This window comes from Carcharhinus amblyrhynchos, chromosome 20 (assembly GCF_965287045.1).
Source record: "Carcharhinus amblyrhynchos chromosome 20, sCarAmb.v2.hapA, whole genome shotgun sequence".
Classification (NCBI taxonomy): Eukaryota; Metazoa; Chordata; class Chondrichthyes; order Carcharhiniformes; family Carcharhinidae; genus Carcharhinus; species Carcharhinus amblyrhynchos.
The window spans coordinates 1,049,745-1,069,570 of NC_137343.1; the positions used below are offsets into that span (position 1 = coordinate 1,049,745).

The following is a 19,826-nucleotide window of genomic DNA, read 5'->3' on the forward strand; positions in this document are numbered from 1 at the left end:
TATAGATAGTCACAATCATTGTCCAATTCTGTTCTGTGATTTTGTAACTTTGATGTAGCAGTTATGTAGCAGGCATATATGCCAGGGACAAATTAACAGGAAAGTCATGGAAAAGCATTTGCCAAACCTATCTTGCAGTGCGAGTGGAGACCCAGACATCAATGCTGTCTGGGCCATAATCAGGAGCGACTGGGCATTCTGATGTATCTCACCCCAATATGTATGCAGCCACTCAACTATCAGCCAGAGGGAGACAGCACAGGGTTTTCCAAAGGCAAGTTACGTTTAACAAACCTCACTGAATTTCTTCAAGTGTTCAGATAAGTGAAGGAATGTCTAATGGATGTTTTTCATCTGGACTTCCAGAAGGTATTCATTGAGGTTCCACATAAGAGGCTGTTCGCAGATAGTGCATGCAAGTTGGGGTTAGGAAATCAGGGATCCTGTTCTATCTTAACCTCTACCTCCTGTTCCTTGGTATAGATACATTAGGGTTAGGGTGTTGGAAGTTTTGGATCAGGATTGGATTATAGGTTTTGGGGTTGGGGAAGAGGTTTAGGGTTATGGCTCTGGGGTCAGGAATTTGGGGTAAAGGTTTAAGGGTGGGGGTTCGGGGTCAGCATTTGGATGTCACAGTTTGGGGGATGAGGGCTTGGGGTCAGGCTTAAGGGTGATGGTTTATGGGTGAGGGTTTATATTGAGAGTTTAAGAGTTAGAGGTGAGGGTTAAGTGTGAGAGGTTAGGGTTTAAGGGTGAGGGATGAGGTTTAGGGGTGAAAGTTTAAAGGTCGGGGTTTATAGGTGAGGTTTAGGGTAAGGGTAAGAGCCTGCCCTCTCACCTTCCTCCACCTCCTCCTCCTCGGTGTGGGTGCCTCTGAAGAAGAGCAGGGCGGAGAAGCTGTCCTCACCGTGGGTGTCGTTGATGAATTTGAGGATGACCAGCTCCTGCATGCCGTCATCCCGATTCACTAGCTCCTCAAAGACGTCGGGCTCGGTGATGCCGAACGCCTCATAGACCCGGTCCCGGATCCACTCCAGCCGCGGGTCATCCAGAGACATCGTACCGCCGGGAGCGCGCACCGGCGCCGGGAGCGCGCACAGGCCGGGACTTACCGGGGCGAGAGCGCGCGCAGACCGCGGCTTACCCAACACGAGGCGCGCACACCGAGTTACCCAACTGGTGGCGCGCACAAACCGGGAATTACCGGGAGCGGGAGGCGCGCTGACAGCCCGCAATCACCGGCACAGCGGAGCGCTGACTCGGGGACGCATACTAACCGCCAGGGCGCGTGCAGAGTCGCGTTTCCATGGAGACGCCAAACGCGGTGCTTCGCCCGTTCCCATAGAAACCCCTCCGCAGCGTTATAAATATTTCCAACCCGGAGACCCAATCAATCAATAAATTAGTCAATAAAACTCAGTCACTATCTGAGGGGAAAGTTAACGCTGACATTAACCGCCTCAGGTGCGGCCTGCTTGTGGTGCGCGGAGCCGACAGGGGCGGGGCCGGAGCCCGGGGGCGGGGGCTGGAGCTGAGGGGGCGGGGCCGGTGCCCGAGGGCGGTGCTGGAGCTGAGGGGGGCGGGGCCGGTGCCCGAGGGCGGTGCTGGAGCTGAGGGGGCGGGGCAGGTGCCCGAGGGCGGAGCTGGAGCTGAGGGGGCGGGGCCGGTGCCCGAGGGCGGAGCTGGAGCTGAGGGGGCGGGGCTGGAGCTGAGGGGGCGGGGGCTGGAGCTGAGGGGGCGGGGGCAGAGACCGGGGGCGGGGCCGGAGGGGGGGGCGGGCGGGGGGCGGGGCCGGAGGGGGGGCGGGCGGGAGGCTGGGCCGGAGTTCTTGAGCGGGGTTGCAGCCTCCGGGCCGGAACTTGAGGAGAGGGGCGGGGCCATGCCCGTTAGTCCCTCTGCTGGCCAATGTAGGGTAAGTGCACCCTGCCATGGCCTCAGGACATCCTTTCCTGCGGTGTCTCAGGTAGACAACATTGGCCGAGTTGTAAGAGTATGTACCCTGTACCTGGTGGATGGTATTCTCACGTGAGATGATGGCATCCATGTCGATGATCCGGCATGTCTTGCAGAGGTTGCTGTGGCAGGGTTGTGTGGTGTTGTGGTCACTGTTCTCCTGAAGGCTGGGTAGTTTGCTGCAGATAGTGGTCTGTTTGAGGGCAAGAAGTGGGGGTGTGGGGATGGCCACGGTGAGATGTTTGTCTTCATCAATGACATGTTGAAGGTTCCGGAAAAGATGGTGTAGGTCTCTGCTCCGGGGAAATACCAGACAACACAGGATACTCTGTCTGCCGTGCCGACCTCCTCAGAAGACAAACACGGGACATAAGAACATAAGAAATAGGAGCAGGAGTAGGCCATCTAGCCCTTCGAGCCTGCCCCGCCATTCAATAAGATCATGGCTGATCTGTCGTGGCTCAGTTCCACACTGGAGTGCCCCAGGGGTCGGTGCTGGGACCTCAGCTATTTACCATTTATATAGATGATCTGGATGAGGGAACCGAGTGTAGGGTGTCGAAATTTGCTGATGACACCAAGATTGGTGGAACGGCAAATTGTGCGGAGGGTGTGGAGAGTCTGCAGAAGGATCTAGATAGGCTGGGTGAATGGGCCAGGAACTGGCAAATGGAATTTAATGTTGGCAAGTGCGAGGTGGTCCACTTTGGTAGGAATAATGGTAGGAAGGATTAATACTTACGTGGCGAAAAACTGCAGCATGCGACGGTGCATGAGTCGCAAAAACCCAGCCTGCAGGTGCAGCAGGTGGTCAGGAAGGCGAATGGGATGCTGGGCTGAATAGCTAAATGTACTATTCCAGCACAACAAACAAAGAACAAAATCAGCCTGGGAAACAGACCCTTCGGCCCCACGAGCCCACGCTGCCATCTCAACACCACCTCTCTACACATGACCCCTATCTAATGTTTTATGGCCATCCAGATTGAGGGAAAACTGAATTAGGGACAATTTATTCCTGCCAATCAGCCTAACAGCACATCTTTGGGGTGTGGGAGAAAACCGGAGCACCCGGAGAAAACCCACACAAGCACGGGGAGAATGCGCAAACTCCCACAGACACCAGCCCAAATCCATGTGTCTGCACAGCTATCAGTGATAGTCACTGAGCTGTCGTCTTGCCCAGTATCTGGTCCAGTTTAGGCACACACTAATGACATGAAGCACTAGGCCAATCTCGAACACCCAAGAGCAGCCCCAATATGACCCATCGCGTGTATGCCCCTCGTTGGACACGAGGTGGACGGACTTAAGAACATAAGAAATAGGAGCAGGAGTAGGCCATCTAGCCCTTCGAGCCTGCCCCGCCATTCAATAAGATCATGGCTGATCTGTCGCGGCTCAGTTCCACATTCCCGCCCTCTCCCCATAACCCTTAATCCCCTCTCTTATCAAAAACCCACCAACCCGCATCTTAAAAATATTTAGCGAGGTAGCCTCCACCACTTCAACGGGCAGAGAATTCCAGAGATTCACCACCCTTTGAGTGAAGAAGTTCCTCCTCAACTCCGTTCTAAACCGCCCCCCCTTTATCTTGAGGCTGTGCCCCCTAGTCCTACTGTCTTTTTTGAGCGGGAAGAGTCTCTCCACCTCTATCCTATCCATCCCATTCATCATCTTATACATCTCAATGAGATCTCCCCTCATTCTTCTAAACTCTAACGAGTACAAGCCTAGTTTATTCAGCCTCTCCTCATAGCTCAACCCCCTCAACTCCAGTATCAGCCTAGTAAACCTCCTCTGCACTCCCTCCAAGGCCAAAATATCTTTGCGCAGGTGCGGCGCCCAAAACTGCACACAGTACTCCAGCTGCGGCCTCACCAATGCCCTATACAGCTGCAGCAAGACCTCCCTACTTTTATATTCAATCCCCCTCGCTATGAAGGCCAGCATCCCATTCGCCTTCCTGACCACCTGCTGCACCTGCAGGCTGGGTTTTTGTGACTCATGCACAAGGACCCCGAGGTCCCTCTGCACCGTCGCCTGCTGCAGTTTTTCGCCCCGTAAGTAATAGTCCTTCCTACCATTTTTCCTACCAAAGTGGACCACCTCACACTTGCCAACATTAAATTCCATTTGCCATTTCCTGGCCCATTCGCCCAGCCTATCTAGATCCTTCTGCAGACTCTCCACACCCTCCGCACAATTTGCCGTTCCCCCAATCTTGGTGTCATCGGCAAATTTCAACACCCTACACTCGGTTCCCTCCTCCAGATCATCTATATAAATGGTAAAAAGCTGAGGCCCCAGCACCGACCCCTGGGGCACTAAAACCTGTGAATGAAAAGAGAAAAATATTATTATCATACTATACCCATTTACATTTCTAGGGACACCCCAATGCTAATGACCCTTATTTAAAGGTTCTCCTATATCCACCCATCTCCAACTCAGTCATGTGCCTGTCTAAGTTACTCTTAAAGGACTCTAGCGTGTTTGCCTCCACCACCTTACTTGGCAGAGCATTCCATATCCCCACTACCCTCTGTGTGAAAAACCTCCCTTTAATATCTGTGTTGTACCGCTCCCCCCTCACCTTAAGTCCATGGCCCCTTGTCCTACGTGACTCTATTATAGGAAATAGCTTACCTCTGTTTACTCTATCTATACCCTTCATAATCTTATATATCTCTATTAGATCCCCCCTCAGTCGGTGTCTTTCAAGGGAAAAGAGCCCCAATTTCTTCAATCTTTCCTCATACCCCAGTCCTTCCATACCAGGCAACATCCTGGTAAACCTCCTCTGCACTCTCTCCAGAGTCTCCACGTCCTTCCCGTAGTAAGGTGACCAGAACTGGACGCAATACTCCAAATGCGGCCTAACCAACGTTCTGTACAACTGCAACATTAGACTCCAGCTCTTATATTCTATACCCCTTCCTATAAAGGCTAACATACCATAGGCTTTCTTCACCGAACATTCACCCCTGTTTCAGTTTAGCACAAAAAAATTAGTATGTCACGTGATGCTAGATCCTGCAGGTTTGCAACAGCTGCTGTGACTTACTCCTTTGGATGGAGAATTGAAACTCTGACTTCCCCGTCTACATCAGGGTAGAGATAGAGCCACTGCTGGCCTCGAGCTTTTAGCCCACAAACCACTAAGAGACAGAGGCACTCCTATTATTAGCTAGCCAGCCACAAAGAACTAAATTTCCAATACCAGGGAGAGACCCAGAAACACACTGATTGCAGTCTGGAGTCCAACAGCTTCAAACCAGCCAGAATAAGACCAAAGTTCTCTTGAGGACTATTACTTACGTGGCGAAAAACTGCAGCAGGCGACGGTGCAGAGGGACCTTGGGGTCCTTGAGCATGAGTCGCAAAAACCCAGCCTGCAGGTGCAGCAGGTGGTCAGGAAGGCGAACGGGATGCTGGCCTTCATAGCGAGGGGGATTGAATATAAAAGTAGGGAGGTCTTGCTGCAGCTGTATAGGGCATTGGTGAGGCCGCAGCTGGAGTACTGTGTGCGGTTTTGGGCGCCGCACCTGTGCAAAGATATTTTGGCCCTGGAGGGAGTGCAGAGGAGGTTTACTAGGCTGATACCGGAGTTGAGGGGATTGAGCTATGAGGAGAGGCTGAATAAACTAGGCTTGTACTCGTTAGAGTTTAGAAGAATGAGGGGAGATCTCATTGAGATGTATAAGATGATGAATGGGATGGATAGGATAGAGGTGGAGAGACTCTTCCCGCTCAAAAAAGACAGTAGGACTAGGGGGCACAGCCTCAAGATAAAGGGGGGGCGGTTTAGAACGGAGTTGAGGAGGAACTTCTTCACTCAAAGGGTGGTGAATCTCTGGAATTCTCTGCCCGTTGAAGTGGTGGAGGCTGCCTCGCTAAATATTTTTAAGAAGCGGGTTGATGGGTTCTTGATAAGAGAGGGGATTAAGGGTTATGGGGAGAGGGCGGGAAAGTGGAACTGAGCCACAACAGATCAGCCATGATCTTATTGAATGGCGGGGCAGGCTCGAAGGGCTAGATGGCCTACTCCTGCTCCTATTTCTTATGTTCTTATGTTCTTATGAGAGAAAAAGAAGCTTTCCAACATGTCAATCATTCTTCCCCCAACAATTCAAAAGGGCCATAAACTCCAGGGCAGTGCTTTAGGCCAAATTAAAAATAAACAAAACATCAATTTATAGGACTGTAGCAGCAACAAAAGGACACTGGCTCAGACTTGATTTGATTTATTGTCACATATTAGCATACAGTGAAAAGTATTGTTTCTCACGCACTATACAAAGCATATTGTTCATAGAGAAGGAAAGGAGACGATTCAGAATGTAGTGTTACGGTCATAGCTAATAGAGAAAGATCAGCTTAATGCAAGGTAGGTCCATTCAAAATTCTGGAAGAAGCTGTTCTTGAATCAGTTGGTACGTGACCTCAGACTTTTGTATCTTTTTTCCGACAGAAGAAGGTGGAAGCAAGAATGTCCAGAGTGCTTGGCTGTTTTGCTAAGGCAGTGGGAAGGGTAGACAGGGTCAATGCATGTCAGGCTTGTCTGCATGATGGATTGGCTTCATTCACAACCTTTTGTAGTTTCTTGCAGTCTTGGGCGGAGCAGGAGCCCATACCAAACTATGATACAACCAGAAAGAATGCTTTCTATGGTGTATTTGTAAATGTTGGTGAGGGCCATAGCTGACATGCCAAATTTCCTTAGTCTTGTGAGAAAGTAGCAGCATTGGTGAATTATTAATTTAACAGTTAACGGCTCGGACCCAATTAAAAAAAAAGTGGGTTGCTTACAAACTGAAGAGAACATGATTAAAAATACTCTTCTTAAAGGCATAGTAGTTTAACAATGTGAGCTCTTTTATATTCTGCCCAGTGCCATGCCGGCTTGACACAAAGCAAAGTGTGAAATGGCTTCAATACTGTTGCTAAGTTAGTACTGAATTTCCCATAATCAATTCCAGAAACTATCTCAATTGCATCACATTTTGAGGATGGGTTGCTTCTAAAATTATCATCTTTTCTCGTTCCCTGCGCAAGCAATGATGTGACCTAAGTCGTTTATGGATGTTTTGAAAAAGTCACACTTTTCCTTTTTCACTTGAAGATTACGTTTTTGCAGATACTCCATTGTAGCTTCCAAATTCTTCAAGTGCTATTATCATGAGTGTATCATCTAGATAACACCATGCACCATTTAGCCCACTCAGAATTTGATCTAAGGACCTCTGGAACAGAACAGGTGCAGGTTATCCCAAATGGCAGTCTCCTGTATCAAACAAACCTTTATGTCATGTTAGTAACGGTTGTGAACTTACAGCCATGTTCATTTGTAAACACACTTGTGATAGATCTGTTTCATTGAATTTCTGGTTTTCAGATATTCAAGCAAATATGTTTTTGATCAGTGGCAGTAGATATTGACCAGCACACAATACTGGGTTAATCATCAGCCTGAAATCTCCACATATCCTTACTGAGCCATCAAGTTCTAGAACAGGCACAACTGGTGTAACCCAATCACATGCTGGCGTTGGCCAGGGGTGGGCACAGTAAGAAGACTCACAACACCAGGTTAAAGTCCAACAGGTTTATTTGGTATCATGAATTTTTGGAGCACAGCTTGTACTTGTTTCAGTGCGTTGTCTTCTGAGGCATTTTCATCTTCACCTGACATTTGGTAGATTCTTCCTACAGACTTGGGTGTTTTCTTTTTCTTACACATTTTAGGTGTAGAGGAAGCTTGTGTGTCCAGCCTGGTTTTGTCCTTGGCCTCCTTAGCCACAATTCTTTCACTTCTTGTCCTTCCTCCAGCATTTTTCCAAACAAGTGTCCAACTTGTACATATTGGTGACATGCCTATTATTCTGAAAGCACAGTGGTACAGTGGTTAGCACCGCTGCCTCACAATGCCAGAGACCTGGGTTTGATTCCCGGCTTGGGTCACTGTCTGTGTGAAGTCTTGCACATTCTCCCCGTATCTGCGTGGGATCCTCTGGGTGCTCTGGTCTCCTCCCACAGTCCAAAGATGTGCGGGTTAGGTGAATTGGCCGTACTAAATTCTCCGGCAGTGTACCTGAACAGGTGCGGACTGTGGCGACTAGGGGATTTTCACAGTAACCTCATTGCAGTGTTAATGTAAGCCTACTTGTGACACTAATAAATAAACTTTATTTTGAAGACTTATTTTTCATGGAGTCCATTTTGTGAATCTTTGCCCCGTCTCAGTTACATTGGCATTGAAATATCCACTGCTGATTTCAGGGTCAATGTTCTCTCCATAAGTAGCTTTCTCTGAACAGTTTCATTCTAAGGTCCACACACCAGGCCACTGCAAAGAGTATCAGCATCACACCAAATTCACAATATTTAGCTAGACTTCATAAAGTCGCCACAAACCTGAAATGCTTTTGACTTCAGCGGTAGAACCTAACATTCTGCAATAATGAGCTATTTAGGTGAGTTCACCTCAGCTTTTAACTCAGGGCTTTGCTGGATGGGTTAAACTTTGTAATAAAGTAAACACTTTGCCTCCTACTTAACTGAAAAATATTACAATCTTTAGGTCATCCAGTACTTGATTTGCTTGGTGATAATATCGGAATCTTTCTCCATATGAACTCCAATTCTCTCAAACTTCATCAAATAAATCCATGGTGCTACCTTTCCCTCCATTTTTGGTTATCAGCTCCTGGATTTTATACTTTCTTCGGTTTCCTCCTCTTCCTCATACAATGCAAGAGTACCTTAGTTAACAGTGCTACAGTTTCCCTGGTCCTGAAACTTCTCCATCTTTTCCAGTAATAACTTCTCTTATAAGATCCCACAGACATTTTGTATCTGTCAGTCTCCATCCCTACAGCTCATTGTGCTTTGCCATGTGTGCAGTCTCTGCAGCTTGGAATTTTACCCACTTTATTGAAAGGTAAATAAGTTTAAACCTTGTTTCTTATTTACTGTTTCTGCTTCTTTCTAAAGCTTTTTATAGAGCATTGGAATTTCTTTTCCTTACCTTCATTTGACTTTACAATCTGAACTTGGGTTTGACTCTTGTCGCCAATTTCTTCTTTGCTACTTATCGATCAATAGCTACCACAAAAGAAATGAGATGCCACACCAATGAGTTAAAGTTCAACTCAATACAGGTTTTATTAAGGAAATGTTGCTCGTTCCAAGTCCATCCAAGATGGAAGAGACCCAAAAATCCTCAAATCCCTCTTCTTACATCACCATAGATCACGTGATGTTATACCAAAAGAGATGCAACCATTTTAAATACATAACAAATATCCAACACATCTTCCCTCTCTTTAGTTCTGATGAGGAGTCAAAAGGACTTGAAATTTGACTCCGTATTCTCTCCCTGCTGCTAGACCTGTTGAATATTTCCAGCACTCTTGCAGTAAAAAACAAATCTGCATGTCCACAGAACTGTAGAATTCCATAGATATAGAAAAGTTACAGCACTGAAAAAAGCCATTCAGCCCATCTTGTCCATGCCAGCCTGAGACCACCTAGGTGCCCTTTCTAATCCACCTGCAGCTAGCCCTTAACCCTGTAGCTTACAACATTTCAGGTGGATCGAGGTACATTTTAAAAGGGTCTCTGCTTCCGGCACCAACTCAGGCAGCAAATTCCAGACACCCACTGTTATGGTTCAGGTCAGAAACTCCAAAGTGTTTTTTTATGGAGTCCACCTGGATCATAAGTTTTGCATCTTGAATTTGGCTAGGACAAGCATATGTTTCACCTCAGGTATGATTCAAGTGACCCACTAGGGAGCTTTTATCGAAGTTTAAAAATATAGTTAACATGTATGGAAAGAAAATTAACAACAATCTTCATCAATTACAAACAAAACCAAAATAACCACAATAATATATAACCCTTAACAAAGATATCTAAGATGTTCCAATCCAACCAATCCCATAAACCAAAAACCCTTCTACAGGTTTAAAACAGCAAAGACTAATGCTCACGTGATACTGGAGCTGAGTCCTTTGGATGAATGCTGCAATTCTCCTGATACACTCAAAACAGCTTCCCAGAATATTAGGGAGACACTCTAGTCAAACCAACAGCAGACTTTCTACTCCAGGAAGGCTATCAGCTAGCCAGCAGAATTTCCAAAACCAGGGTGAGAGAGAGACACGCTTCTTTCCAGCTTGATGTCACTTCTAAAACTAAAATCTGCAGCTCAGAACTGAAAATGAAAGTTCTCCTGTCACCTGACCTGCAACCATTCTTTTTCCTGACAATGCAGAGTCATAAAAACTAATTCCCATACTAAATTTAAACAACCCCCATTTAAACCACTTAAGAAGCAATAAAAGGGTTCCGAGTAGACAACCCAGCATCAGTCTCATCAGCTAAGACTGTAAGCAGCAGAGAGCATGATATTAAAAAAAAGGTACATTAACATCACACCTACTGCCCTTTGCATAAAAATACTTGTTCCTCATACCCGCTCCACACCTACAGCCACTTATCTTGAATCTATGTCCCCAAGTTCTAGAATTCTCCACCAAAAGAAACAATTTTATCCTGTCCACTCTGTCTCTTCCCCTCATAATTTTGTACACATTTACATCACCCCCAATCTTCTTTGTTCCGTTCCCAGAAAAATAACCCCAATCTATCCAATCTTCCCTCTTTTACTATTCTGTAAATTACAATTTGAAAATTTCTTCAAGACATTTCAATGATTCTATTTCATTAATGGGCTAGTTAAATAATTATTTTGGAAAATATATTGTAGTTTAAAATAGTGGTAACATCAGGGGAACAAACTGTAATGTATTTTGTAGATAATATGTCACTCGTGGCATCAGAATGATGTTTGCAAACCTGGTCTGATATATTTAAAGTTCTGTTTAGAAGTTGGGGAATTGAATTACCAGTGGCTATCTAACTGCATTATACTTCCAGGTGAAGCAGGGCCACAGATCCAAATCAGACCATTTTTCATTCAAATATTCTGTTTTTTTAATTCAATTGTTGAATATCAAAACTGATGGCTGTTTTGGGAAGTTTAGTTGATTGGAGCTTAGAATGCGAGATGGGTGGCATAGCAGATTGTTAACAGACTTACAAGATAAAAACCTTGCATATCTAACCCCTTGAATCTATGCAGAAAGGAGGATGCTGACATTCTAGGACATGTTGAGATAAATAAGGATAATGTACTGAAGGTTTTGAAAAACATTAAGGTGGACAAGTCCCCAGGGCCAGATAGGGTCTATCCCAGAATACTGAGAGAGGTGAGGGAAGAAATTGCTGAGACCTTGGCTAAAATCTTTATAGCCTCTTTAGCCATGGGTGAGGTACCAGAGAATTAGAGAGTACCTAACATTGTTCCTCTGTTTAAGAAGGGCAGAAGAGACAATCTAAAAAATTACAGGCCTGTGAGCCTTACATCAGTGGTGGGGAAATTACTGGAGAAGATATTAGGGACAGGATGTACTCACATCTGGAATAGATTTATTAGCGATAGGCAGCTTGGTTTTGTGAAGGGGCGGTTGTGTTTCACAAACGCAATCAAGTTCTTTGAGGAAGTGACAAGAAAAATTGACCAGTGCAGGGCAGCAGATGTTGTATACATGGACTTTGGTAAAGCCTTCCATAAGGTTCCTCATGGCAGGCAGATACAGAAGTGAAGTCATATGGGATCTGAGGTGAGCTGGAAAGATGGATACAAAACTGGCTTGGGCATGGAAAGCAGAGAGTAGCAGTGGAAAAGTAGTTTTCTAACTGGAGGTCTGTGACAAGCGGTGTTCCACAAGGATCAGTGCTGGGACCTCTGTGTTTGTAATATATAAATAATCTGGAGGAAAATGTAGATGGACTGATTAATAAATTTGCAGGCAATACAAAAATTGAGGGAGTAGCAGATAGTGAGGAGGATTGTCACGGGATACAACGGGATATAAATACAGTAGCAAGGATATTTTGGCCCTGGAGGGAGTGCAGAGGAGGTTTACTAGGCTGATACCGGAGTTGAGGGGATTGAGCTATGAGGAGAGGCTGAATAAACTAGGCTTGTACTCGTTAGAGTTTAGAAGAATGAGGGGAGATCTCATTGAGACGTATAAGATGATGAATGGGATGGATAGGATAGAGGTGGAGAGACTCTTCCCGCTCAAAAAAGACAGTAGGACTAGGGGGCACAGCCTCAAGATAAAGGGGAGGCGGTTTAGAACGGAGTTGAGGAGGAACTTCTTCACTCAAAGGGTGGTGAATCTCTGGAATTCTCTGCCCGTTGAAGTGGTGGAGGCTGCCTCGCTAAATATTTTTAAGAAGCGGGTTGATGGGTTTTTGATAAGAGAAGGGATTAAGGGTTATGGGGAGAGGGCGGGAAAGTGGAACTGAGCCACGACAGATCAGCCATGATCTTATTGAATGGCGGGGCAGGCTCGAAGGGCTAGATGGCCTACTCCTGCTCCTATTTCTTATGTTCTTATGTTCTTAAATGGTAGAGCCATTAGAAATATTAGCAGACAAAGGGCTTTAGTTATGCAGATCCACATTCCCTGAAGGTGGCGACTCAGGGGGACAAGGTGGTCAAAAAGGTGTATGGTATGCTGGCCTTCATTGGTCAAGGCATTGAGTATAGGAATTGGAAAATCATGTTGCAGCTGAATAAGACTTTGGTTAGGCTGCATTTGGAGTACGGTGTACAATTCTGGTCGCCACTCTACTGGAAAGGATGCAGAAGACATTTACCAGGATGTTGCCTGGTTTGCAGGATATGGACAATGGAGAAAAGGTTAAACAAACTCGGATTGTTTTCATTGGCACATCGGCGGATGAGGGGGAACATGATAGAGGTTTACAAGATTATGATAGGCTTGGATAGAGTGGATAGTCAAAGTGTTTCTCCTAGGGTCCAAGGGTTAATTACTTGGGGGCAGAAGTTAAAAGTGAGAAGAGAAAAGTTTAAAAGAGATGTAAGAGGCAAGTTTTTCACATAGAAGGTGGTGAATGCATTGAACGCGCTGCCAGAAGAGGTGGTGGAAGCAGATTCTATAACAACATTCAAGAGGCATCTGGATAGGTACATGAATAGACAGGGAATAGAGGGATATGAACCACACAGAGGCAAGAAGATATCAGAGTAGAGAGACATCTGTGTCGGCACAGACTTGGTGGGCCAAAGGGCCTACTCCTGTGCTGTACTATTCTTTGTTCTTTTGAATGGGTACCAGAGAGGATGACAGCATCAAGGGGTACAGAGAGTAGTTAAAAACCTCATCGTTTTTAGTCCTCAAACTACTGACTCTGAACAATAACTTCTTTGTAGCGCCTTTAATGTATATAGTAAAACATTCCTGTGAAGTGCTTTGGACGTCAGACAAAAATTAAAACATATATCACGTCGAATGACTGAAAGCTTGGGCAGTGGTAGATTTTAAGGAGATTCTTAGATAAGGTTAGAGTGGGATGATTTGACAGCTTTGACAAAGGGTCATCTGGACTCGAAACGTCAGCTCTTTTCTCTCCTTACAGATGCTGACAGACCTGCTGAGATTTTCCAGCATTTTCTCTTTTGGTTTCAGATTCCAGCATCTGCAGTAATTTGTTTTAATAACTTCAATGTTGACTCTGATTACTGAAGGAACCAGTTAAACTTTATAGCAAAGTCATACTGGGAGGATGTATATATCTAACTGGTCACATTCAATCATCACAAGTTATTAATTAATATCAGTTACATTCATCAAATAAATAACAGGAGTCCAGAATCTATAAACCTTTTATTTTCAGTTACGAAACTAAAAACCCATTCAGGCAGCGACAGCGACACTGCAGTTTAAACAGAAACATTATTTATCACTTACATAAAATATTTCAACAGCAAGTTTGACCACTTGTGTATCTGCAGACAGTGAACATCAGATTAGGTTAGGGATGCAAAATAGTCAAAGAGAAAATATACCTTAAAGATATTTAATGGTAGAAATATTTATAGTTTTCCTTCTATTAAAAAATTAAACTTTCTAGATTTTATCACAGGAGTTTGGAATATTGAACCATTAATGTCCAGCCCAGGCCAGAGACATTTACAAATTATACAGCCGCATTAATAAAATATCATTATTTACACAGAATGAAATGATGTTGTTTTCAGACTTGCACCTGTAGCAGGAAGCTGGGAATTTTACAACCCTCTTTTCAATAAATTATCTTTGTAATCGGTTAGCCTGATCAACATTACGATCTCAATGCTACATATCAAAAATAAGGAGATCCAAGCACATAATAACTTGACAGAAATCAGGACAAGTTGCTGAGCCATTTCAGCATTTAGTTTTCAGAAACATTACAAAATAACTTTATATTTATCTGAAATTTAATTATATTGCATCAGATTATTATTTTAAGCAAATAAGCTCCCAGTAACTGTGCCGCTTTCTAATATCTGCTAATAATTAAAAAAAAGACTTCATTTAAATAGCACATTCCCAATCACCAAAAGTCTCAAAGCCTTTTACAGTCAGTGAAGCAGTTTCAAAGTGCAGTTCCTATTGTGATGTGGGTTAATTGTATTGGTGCAGGATAAATAGTTCAAAATGCTAAGGACTGTTGGAGGTCACTACTGGGCCGCACTAGCAGAGACTACTTTAAGAGGCAATGAAAGGCACAGTTCCAATGGTGATTAGTGCATACAGAGGGACGGTGACAACAGTCACAGTATGTCCTGTGGCTCCCCAGCTCCTCTCTCTTTTCTACCTCATCTCACCAACCTGCTCTTCCCAGCAATAGAACAATACCACAGTGAAAATCATGATGTGGAGATGCCGGCGTTGGACTGGGGTAAACACAGTAAGAAGTCTCACACCAGGTTAAAATCCAATAGGTTTATTTGGTAGCACGAGTTTTTGGAGTGCTGCTCCTTCATCAGATGAGTGCGACTCACCTGATGAAGGGGCAGCACTCCAAGAGCTCAAGCTACCAAATAAACCTATTGGACCTTGACCTGGTGCTGAGAGGCTACTTACAGTGAAAATCAAAACTAAACAAAATAAACATTATCAAAGCAGATTAATGTATTCCTGTTAAGGGGGAATGAAATGGAGATGTACGTACATATGTACATGGTAAATTCAAGCTTAATTCACTTCCCTGCCAGCATAAATTCCATTTAAATTCAGTGACTTCCTCAGACAGAGGACATGTGGCACGTACTGCAAGCAATATATAATATACATAAAATATAACGGAGACATGCCATGTATGCCACAGATATACAAAACCAAAGTAAGAGCAGCAAGTTAGTAGATACAGTTCACTTATTTTAAAAAGTGTATCCATTAAACTGGAGAAATATTGGTTAAATATTGTAGCAATGTCAGTTTAGAATCTTCAGTGAATGTCACAGAGCCACATTTCTTTAAATTTCAGGACCATTTTGTCCACTTTTCTAAATTAAGCGGGGATTCATAAAATGTGACAGTCACATCATACAAATTTTACAAATATCTCTAACATCTAAACTTGTGGAACAACATTGAATTACTCCAACAGGCTCTGAAATCTGTTGTACACCATTATCTAATTAGAATACAATCCTCTTTTACTCTCTCTGTTAAAGGTATACATAACTCTCACTGTACAGCTACCCAGAACTCGGGTCCTTACAGTCAAGCTTTCCCTGAACGTTGGCAAGCTATCCAACTGTGTGGAGACAGGAATGGTCATTGTGGAGTCCAATTCTTCCCTCTCCACATCCCTGCAAGAACAATTTCCAGTCGAGCAAAGATACAAACCAGGATCATCCGATCTGGGATGAGAAGCTGGGAGGATTGCATATTTTTATGTCATCTGATTTTTCTGAATATCTGATTTGCAAACCTATTCTTTCTGTTGCTCTGTAAAACACAAATGCCTCCTGTAGTGACAGCATTGTTTCTCTGTGCAGAGTTCACACAATGCATTAGAATTGGTGCTGGCAGTCTCTGGAACGTGTTTACATCTGGAAGGAGTTTCCCCCAGAATATGTCAACGGTTGTGTTTCTATTCCAGGCAAAGTATGAAACCCGCTGCTGTACAGAAATCGCAAGTGGATGCTCCCCTTGAACGTCGATTCCCTCCCATCCCCAACTCAGCATCAATCAAAGCAATTCCAGCTGCACCCTCAACTCCACTGCCTATGTTATCAGCTGACTGACCATTGTCCAGGAACTGTGTCTGGAGGCCTCCTGGTCAAGTTCCAAATCAGAAGGTGCATTTACTGACTGACCTAGCAGAACAAGCACAGTGTGGGCCTGACAACATTGAATGAAATATTGTACTGAAACTCTGAAATCTTGTCTTTTTATTAAAATGAACCTAGCTGTACCTTCAACATCTTAAAATGTTTAGCCTAGCAGCCATGCCATCTTAATGGTATGTATGGCAGCATTCTGATAAGATGTGGCTTCAAAAACATAATCCAAATACTCTGCTTTTATTCAAATGGATGTTGGAAGCAAAGTCAAAGAGGGACCAGAAAACCCTTTTCTCCCAGATATTCAGTTTTCTTTACAAATCGTTAACTCACAAAGCATGTTTCATTTTTGGAAAGCATCAGTTTGCACTTTCCCAATCCTTACAGAAACACTCTATAAAACACTGCAACACATTCACAGCAATCATTAAAAAGGAATGTCTTATATTTCACACTAATCCTACTTTTAACTTTTGCAAGAAGCAGGACTCTGATCAAAAGCTCATCCATGGCTGAATCAAAATACAGTCCATGCTGCTTTGTTACTGTTTCTCTGGTCAGTTGCTATCTGAAGAATGCTGAAATGCAGTTGCCAACCACAGATTCTGGGAAATGTGCTGCACACTGTGGTTTCTTTAGCACATGCAGACTCTGCGCAGCAAGCCTTGGGGGTTTGGCAGCTAAGCCAAACCTTCCGGATCATCAAGTGGCATGAAACCTTGCAGTCATTGGAGCAGACAGCAATGTGGTGAGAACCGGGCTCCATCAAGAAGGTTAGCTATGCTGCAGGAGCTCCCCAGGTAGTCTAAATGCCTGGCTTTGGGAAGTAACCTATCCTTATTTGGCACTCACAGTTACAAGTATGAACCACAGATTAATACCTAGAATTAAATTCATTTGTGGCTTTGACATGAAGCTTGGAATTCAGTTTTACAGAGAGGTGAGGAATGGGGCAGTGGGGGTCAGGGGGTGTGGTCCCTCCAACAGCAAATTGCCAATCTCTGACAATGTATGCATTTATCAATAAAGCTACAGTTCATATTTTGTGTCACAGTGAAAAAGCCTGTACATTAATGTACAATATACATCTTAAAACTTGTAAGTACCTGAGATTGCAATAAAAGTAATGATCGATCTTTAGCAGAGAAAGTAGCATGTGTATTTGGTAAGGCATCCAGTGCAAAACGTTCGTGAGAAGCTGCATCACATGATCATGCCACTGACACTCACATGCACAAGGCAATTTTCTAGGCAAAGTCGTCACAGTTGTGAATGAGCAGCTCAAAAGAGAATGGAGAAAACTTGTATCCACTGCCTGTGTAGAACTTGTTTTGAAATTCCACCCTGTTCATTGAGAAAAAATGTTTACATTAGTATTCCATCTCTCTTCTAATTTATAGATAGTGTGCGTGGAACAGCACCCATTCACCCATCCCCATGTTCACACACCAGCAACACACTGATTTTAATATTCTCATCCTTGTTTTCAATTGTTCTACAGCCTCAATATCTCCGTGACCTTTTCCCGCCCTATATCCAGCAGATCCCAACACCCCTCCAACTCCATCGTTGCACTATAGGCAGTTGAAGGCACTGTTGCCAAAGTCCTTAGCTCTGGAATTCCCTCCCTAAACCTCAACACCTCTTTCTTCACCTAGAAGATAACAACCTTTATTTATATAGCTCCTACAAAGACATAAAACATCCCAGGGTGCTTCACAGGAGCATTATAAAACAAAATGTGAGTTTAGGCCACAAAAGAACGCATTAGAGCAAACAGCCACGAGCTTGGACAAAGGTAGGTTCTACACAGTGCTTGGAGGAGGACAGAGATGGAGACTCCAGTCCCACACTGATATGGTTAATCACAGACTGCTTCCTGAAGTGCCTTAACAATTAAATGAGCCATTTAATGCCAACCTTGCCAGAGATGCACACAGCCACAGAATGAGTAAAAAGTCTACTTGCGCATCAATTTGGATGTCAAATAGAAAGGAGGGAAACTGAAAGAGGACAGAGGACTGGAGAGGTGGAATGGAATAGATGGGGAGCAGATAGAAAGACAGAAACTTGTGGAGGGGAAATGAGAAGGGGCAAGTGACATTGGGCGAGGGCTGATTTTCTTCCTGGAGAATGGGAATGTCTAAAAGATCCGCGTGTTATGTGCGGGACGGGGAGAGGAATGCAAGGACATAAAACAGCCGATGGTTAGCATTGCTGCCTCACAGCACCAAGGATCAAGGCTCAAATCTGGCCTTGTGTCACTGTCTGTGTGAACAGGGTACATTTTCCCCATGTCTGCATCAGTTTCCTCCAGAACATAGAACATAGAACATAACAGCGCAGAACAGGCCCTTCGGCCCACGATGTTGCACCGACCAGTTAAAAAAAACAATGACCCTCTAACCTAAACCAATCCCTTTTCGTCCATAAACCAGAAACCAGATGTTCTGGTTTCCTGCCACAATCCAAAGATGTGCGAGTTAGGTGGATTAACCACAGTAAATCAGTGTGGTTACAGGAATAGGATGCAAAATGGATAAAATACTTTGTCAGAATGTCGGTGCAAACTCGAAGGGCCAAATGACCTCGTGCTACACTGTAGGCAACCTAAGAGAAGAGAAATGAAAGTTGGTACCACAGTAGAGGATGGAAGAGAGATTGGAGTAGGAACAAGATCATTGAAGAAAAGAGAATCAAAAGTCTTCGGTGGCACAGCGGTTAGCACAGCTGCCTCACAGCGCTAGGGACCCAGACTCAATTCCCTGCTTGCATCACAGTCTGTGTGGAGTGCGCACATTCTCCCTGTGTCTGCATGGGCTTCCTTCGGATGCTCCAAGTTTCCTCCCACAGTTCGAAAGACAGGCTGGTTAGGTGCATCATGCTAAATTCTTCTTCAGTGTACCCAAACAGGCGCCAGGCTATGGTAACTCAGGGATTTTCACAGTAACTGCATTGCAATGTTAATGTAAGCCTATTTGTGACAGTAATAAATAAACTTCAAGTCCTTACTTTGAGGTCTTTGATTACAATGCTGCCTTTATAATAATACGGCTATTTAAAAATTCTTCTGGCAGCAAGGACCCACCAATGAAAATCATACCTGCACATAGAACGTTATCACAGAGCAACGACTATTGCTGTAGTTATATTGGAATGTTGCAGTCACTCACCACAGTTTTTAGATATAGGATTATCTTTAACATATTTTCATTTGTTTCACTACTAAACCCATCTAAGGTTAAAAGTCTGTCAAGAAAATGAAAATAATACAGAGACTATTCACAACATAAATTTACCAATGTAATCGGAGAGCATGTAGGAATGCTGAAAGCCCCTCCATGACCAATAGAATGGCCACAGTTAGAACTGCAAAGAAGCCAAAGGCAGGGAACAATAATAAGGAACCGTAATCGTTATCCATACGAAGACCCATGTGCAACACCATCCCCCACAGAACCTCAGAAAGTTCTGTTAAAAACAAAGGAAAACACACAAATTAAGAATGTATAATCATTAATATTATTCATCTAACCATTAACAAGCTATATGTATATTGCTAAACTAGGTGTTTAACCATCAATAAATTTAGCATGTGTCCATTATCCATACAGTTCTAACACTTAATCATAGAATCATACAGTGCAGA

The 19,826-nt window shown here is 44.1% G+C and overlaps 2 protein-coding genes across 5 annotated transcripts in view; both read right to left on the minus strand.

Moving 5' to 3' along the window:
• The window catches only part of dnah10 (dynein axonemal heavy chain 10), a 337,567-nt gene extending 336,509 nt beyond the window's left edge, over window positions 1-1,058 (minus strand). The window contains exon 1 of the mRNA XM_080207920.1: window positions 827-1,058. Coding sequence (XP_080064046.1) covers window positions 827-1,058 — 232 coding nt within the window. The remainder of the gene's footprint in view (window positions 1-826) is intronic.
• A 13,870-nt stretch (window positions 1,059-14,928) lies between these two features.
• atp6v0a2b (ATPase H+ transporting V0 subunit a2b) overlaps window positions 14,929-19,826 on the minus strand; it is a 72,397-nt gene continuing 67,499 nt past the window's right edge. For 2 of the 4 annotated variants that reach the window (XM_080207918.1, XM_080207916.1), the window contains exon 19: window positions 14,929-17,521. In XM_080207918.1, the coding sequence (XP_080064044.1) occupies window positions 17,226-17,521 (296 nt within the window). In that variant the 3' untranslated portion in view covers window positions 14,929-17,225. Of the gene's footprint in view, window positions 17,522-19,350; window positions 19,427-19,476; window positions 19,649-19,826 lie in introns of all 4 variants that reach the window. The other 2 variants (XM_080207917.1, XR_013889033.1) reach the window with 2 other exon arrangements.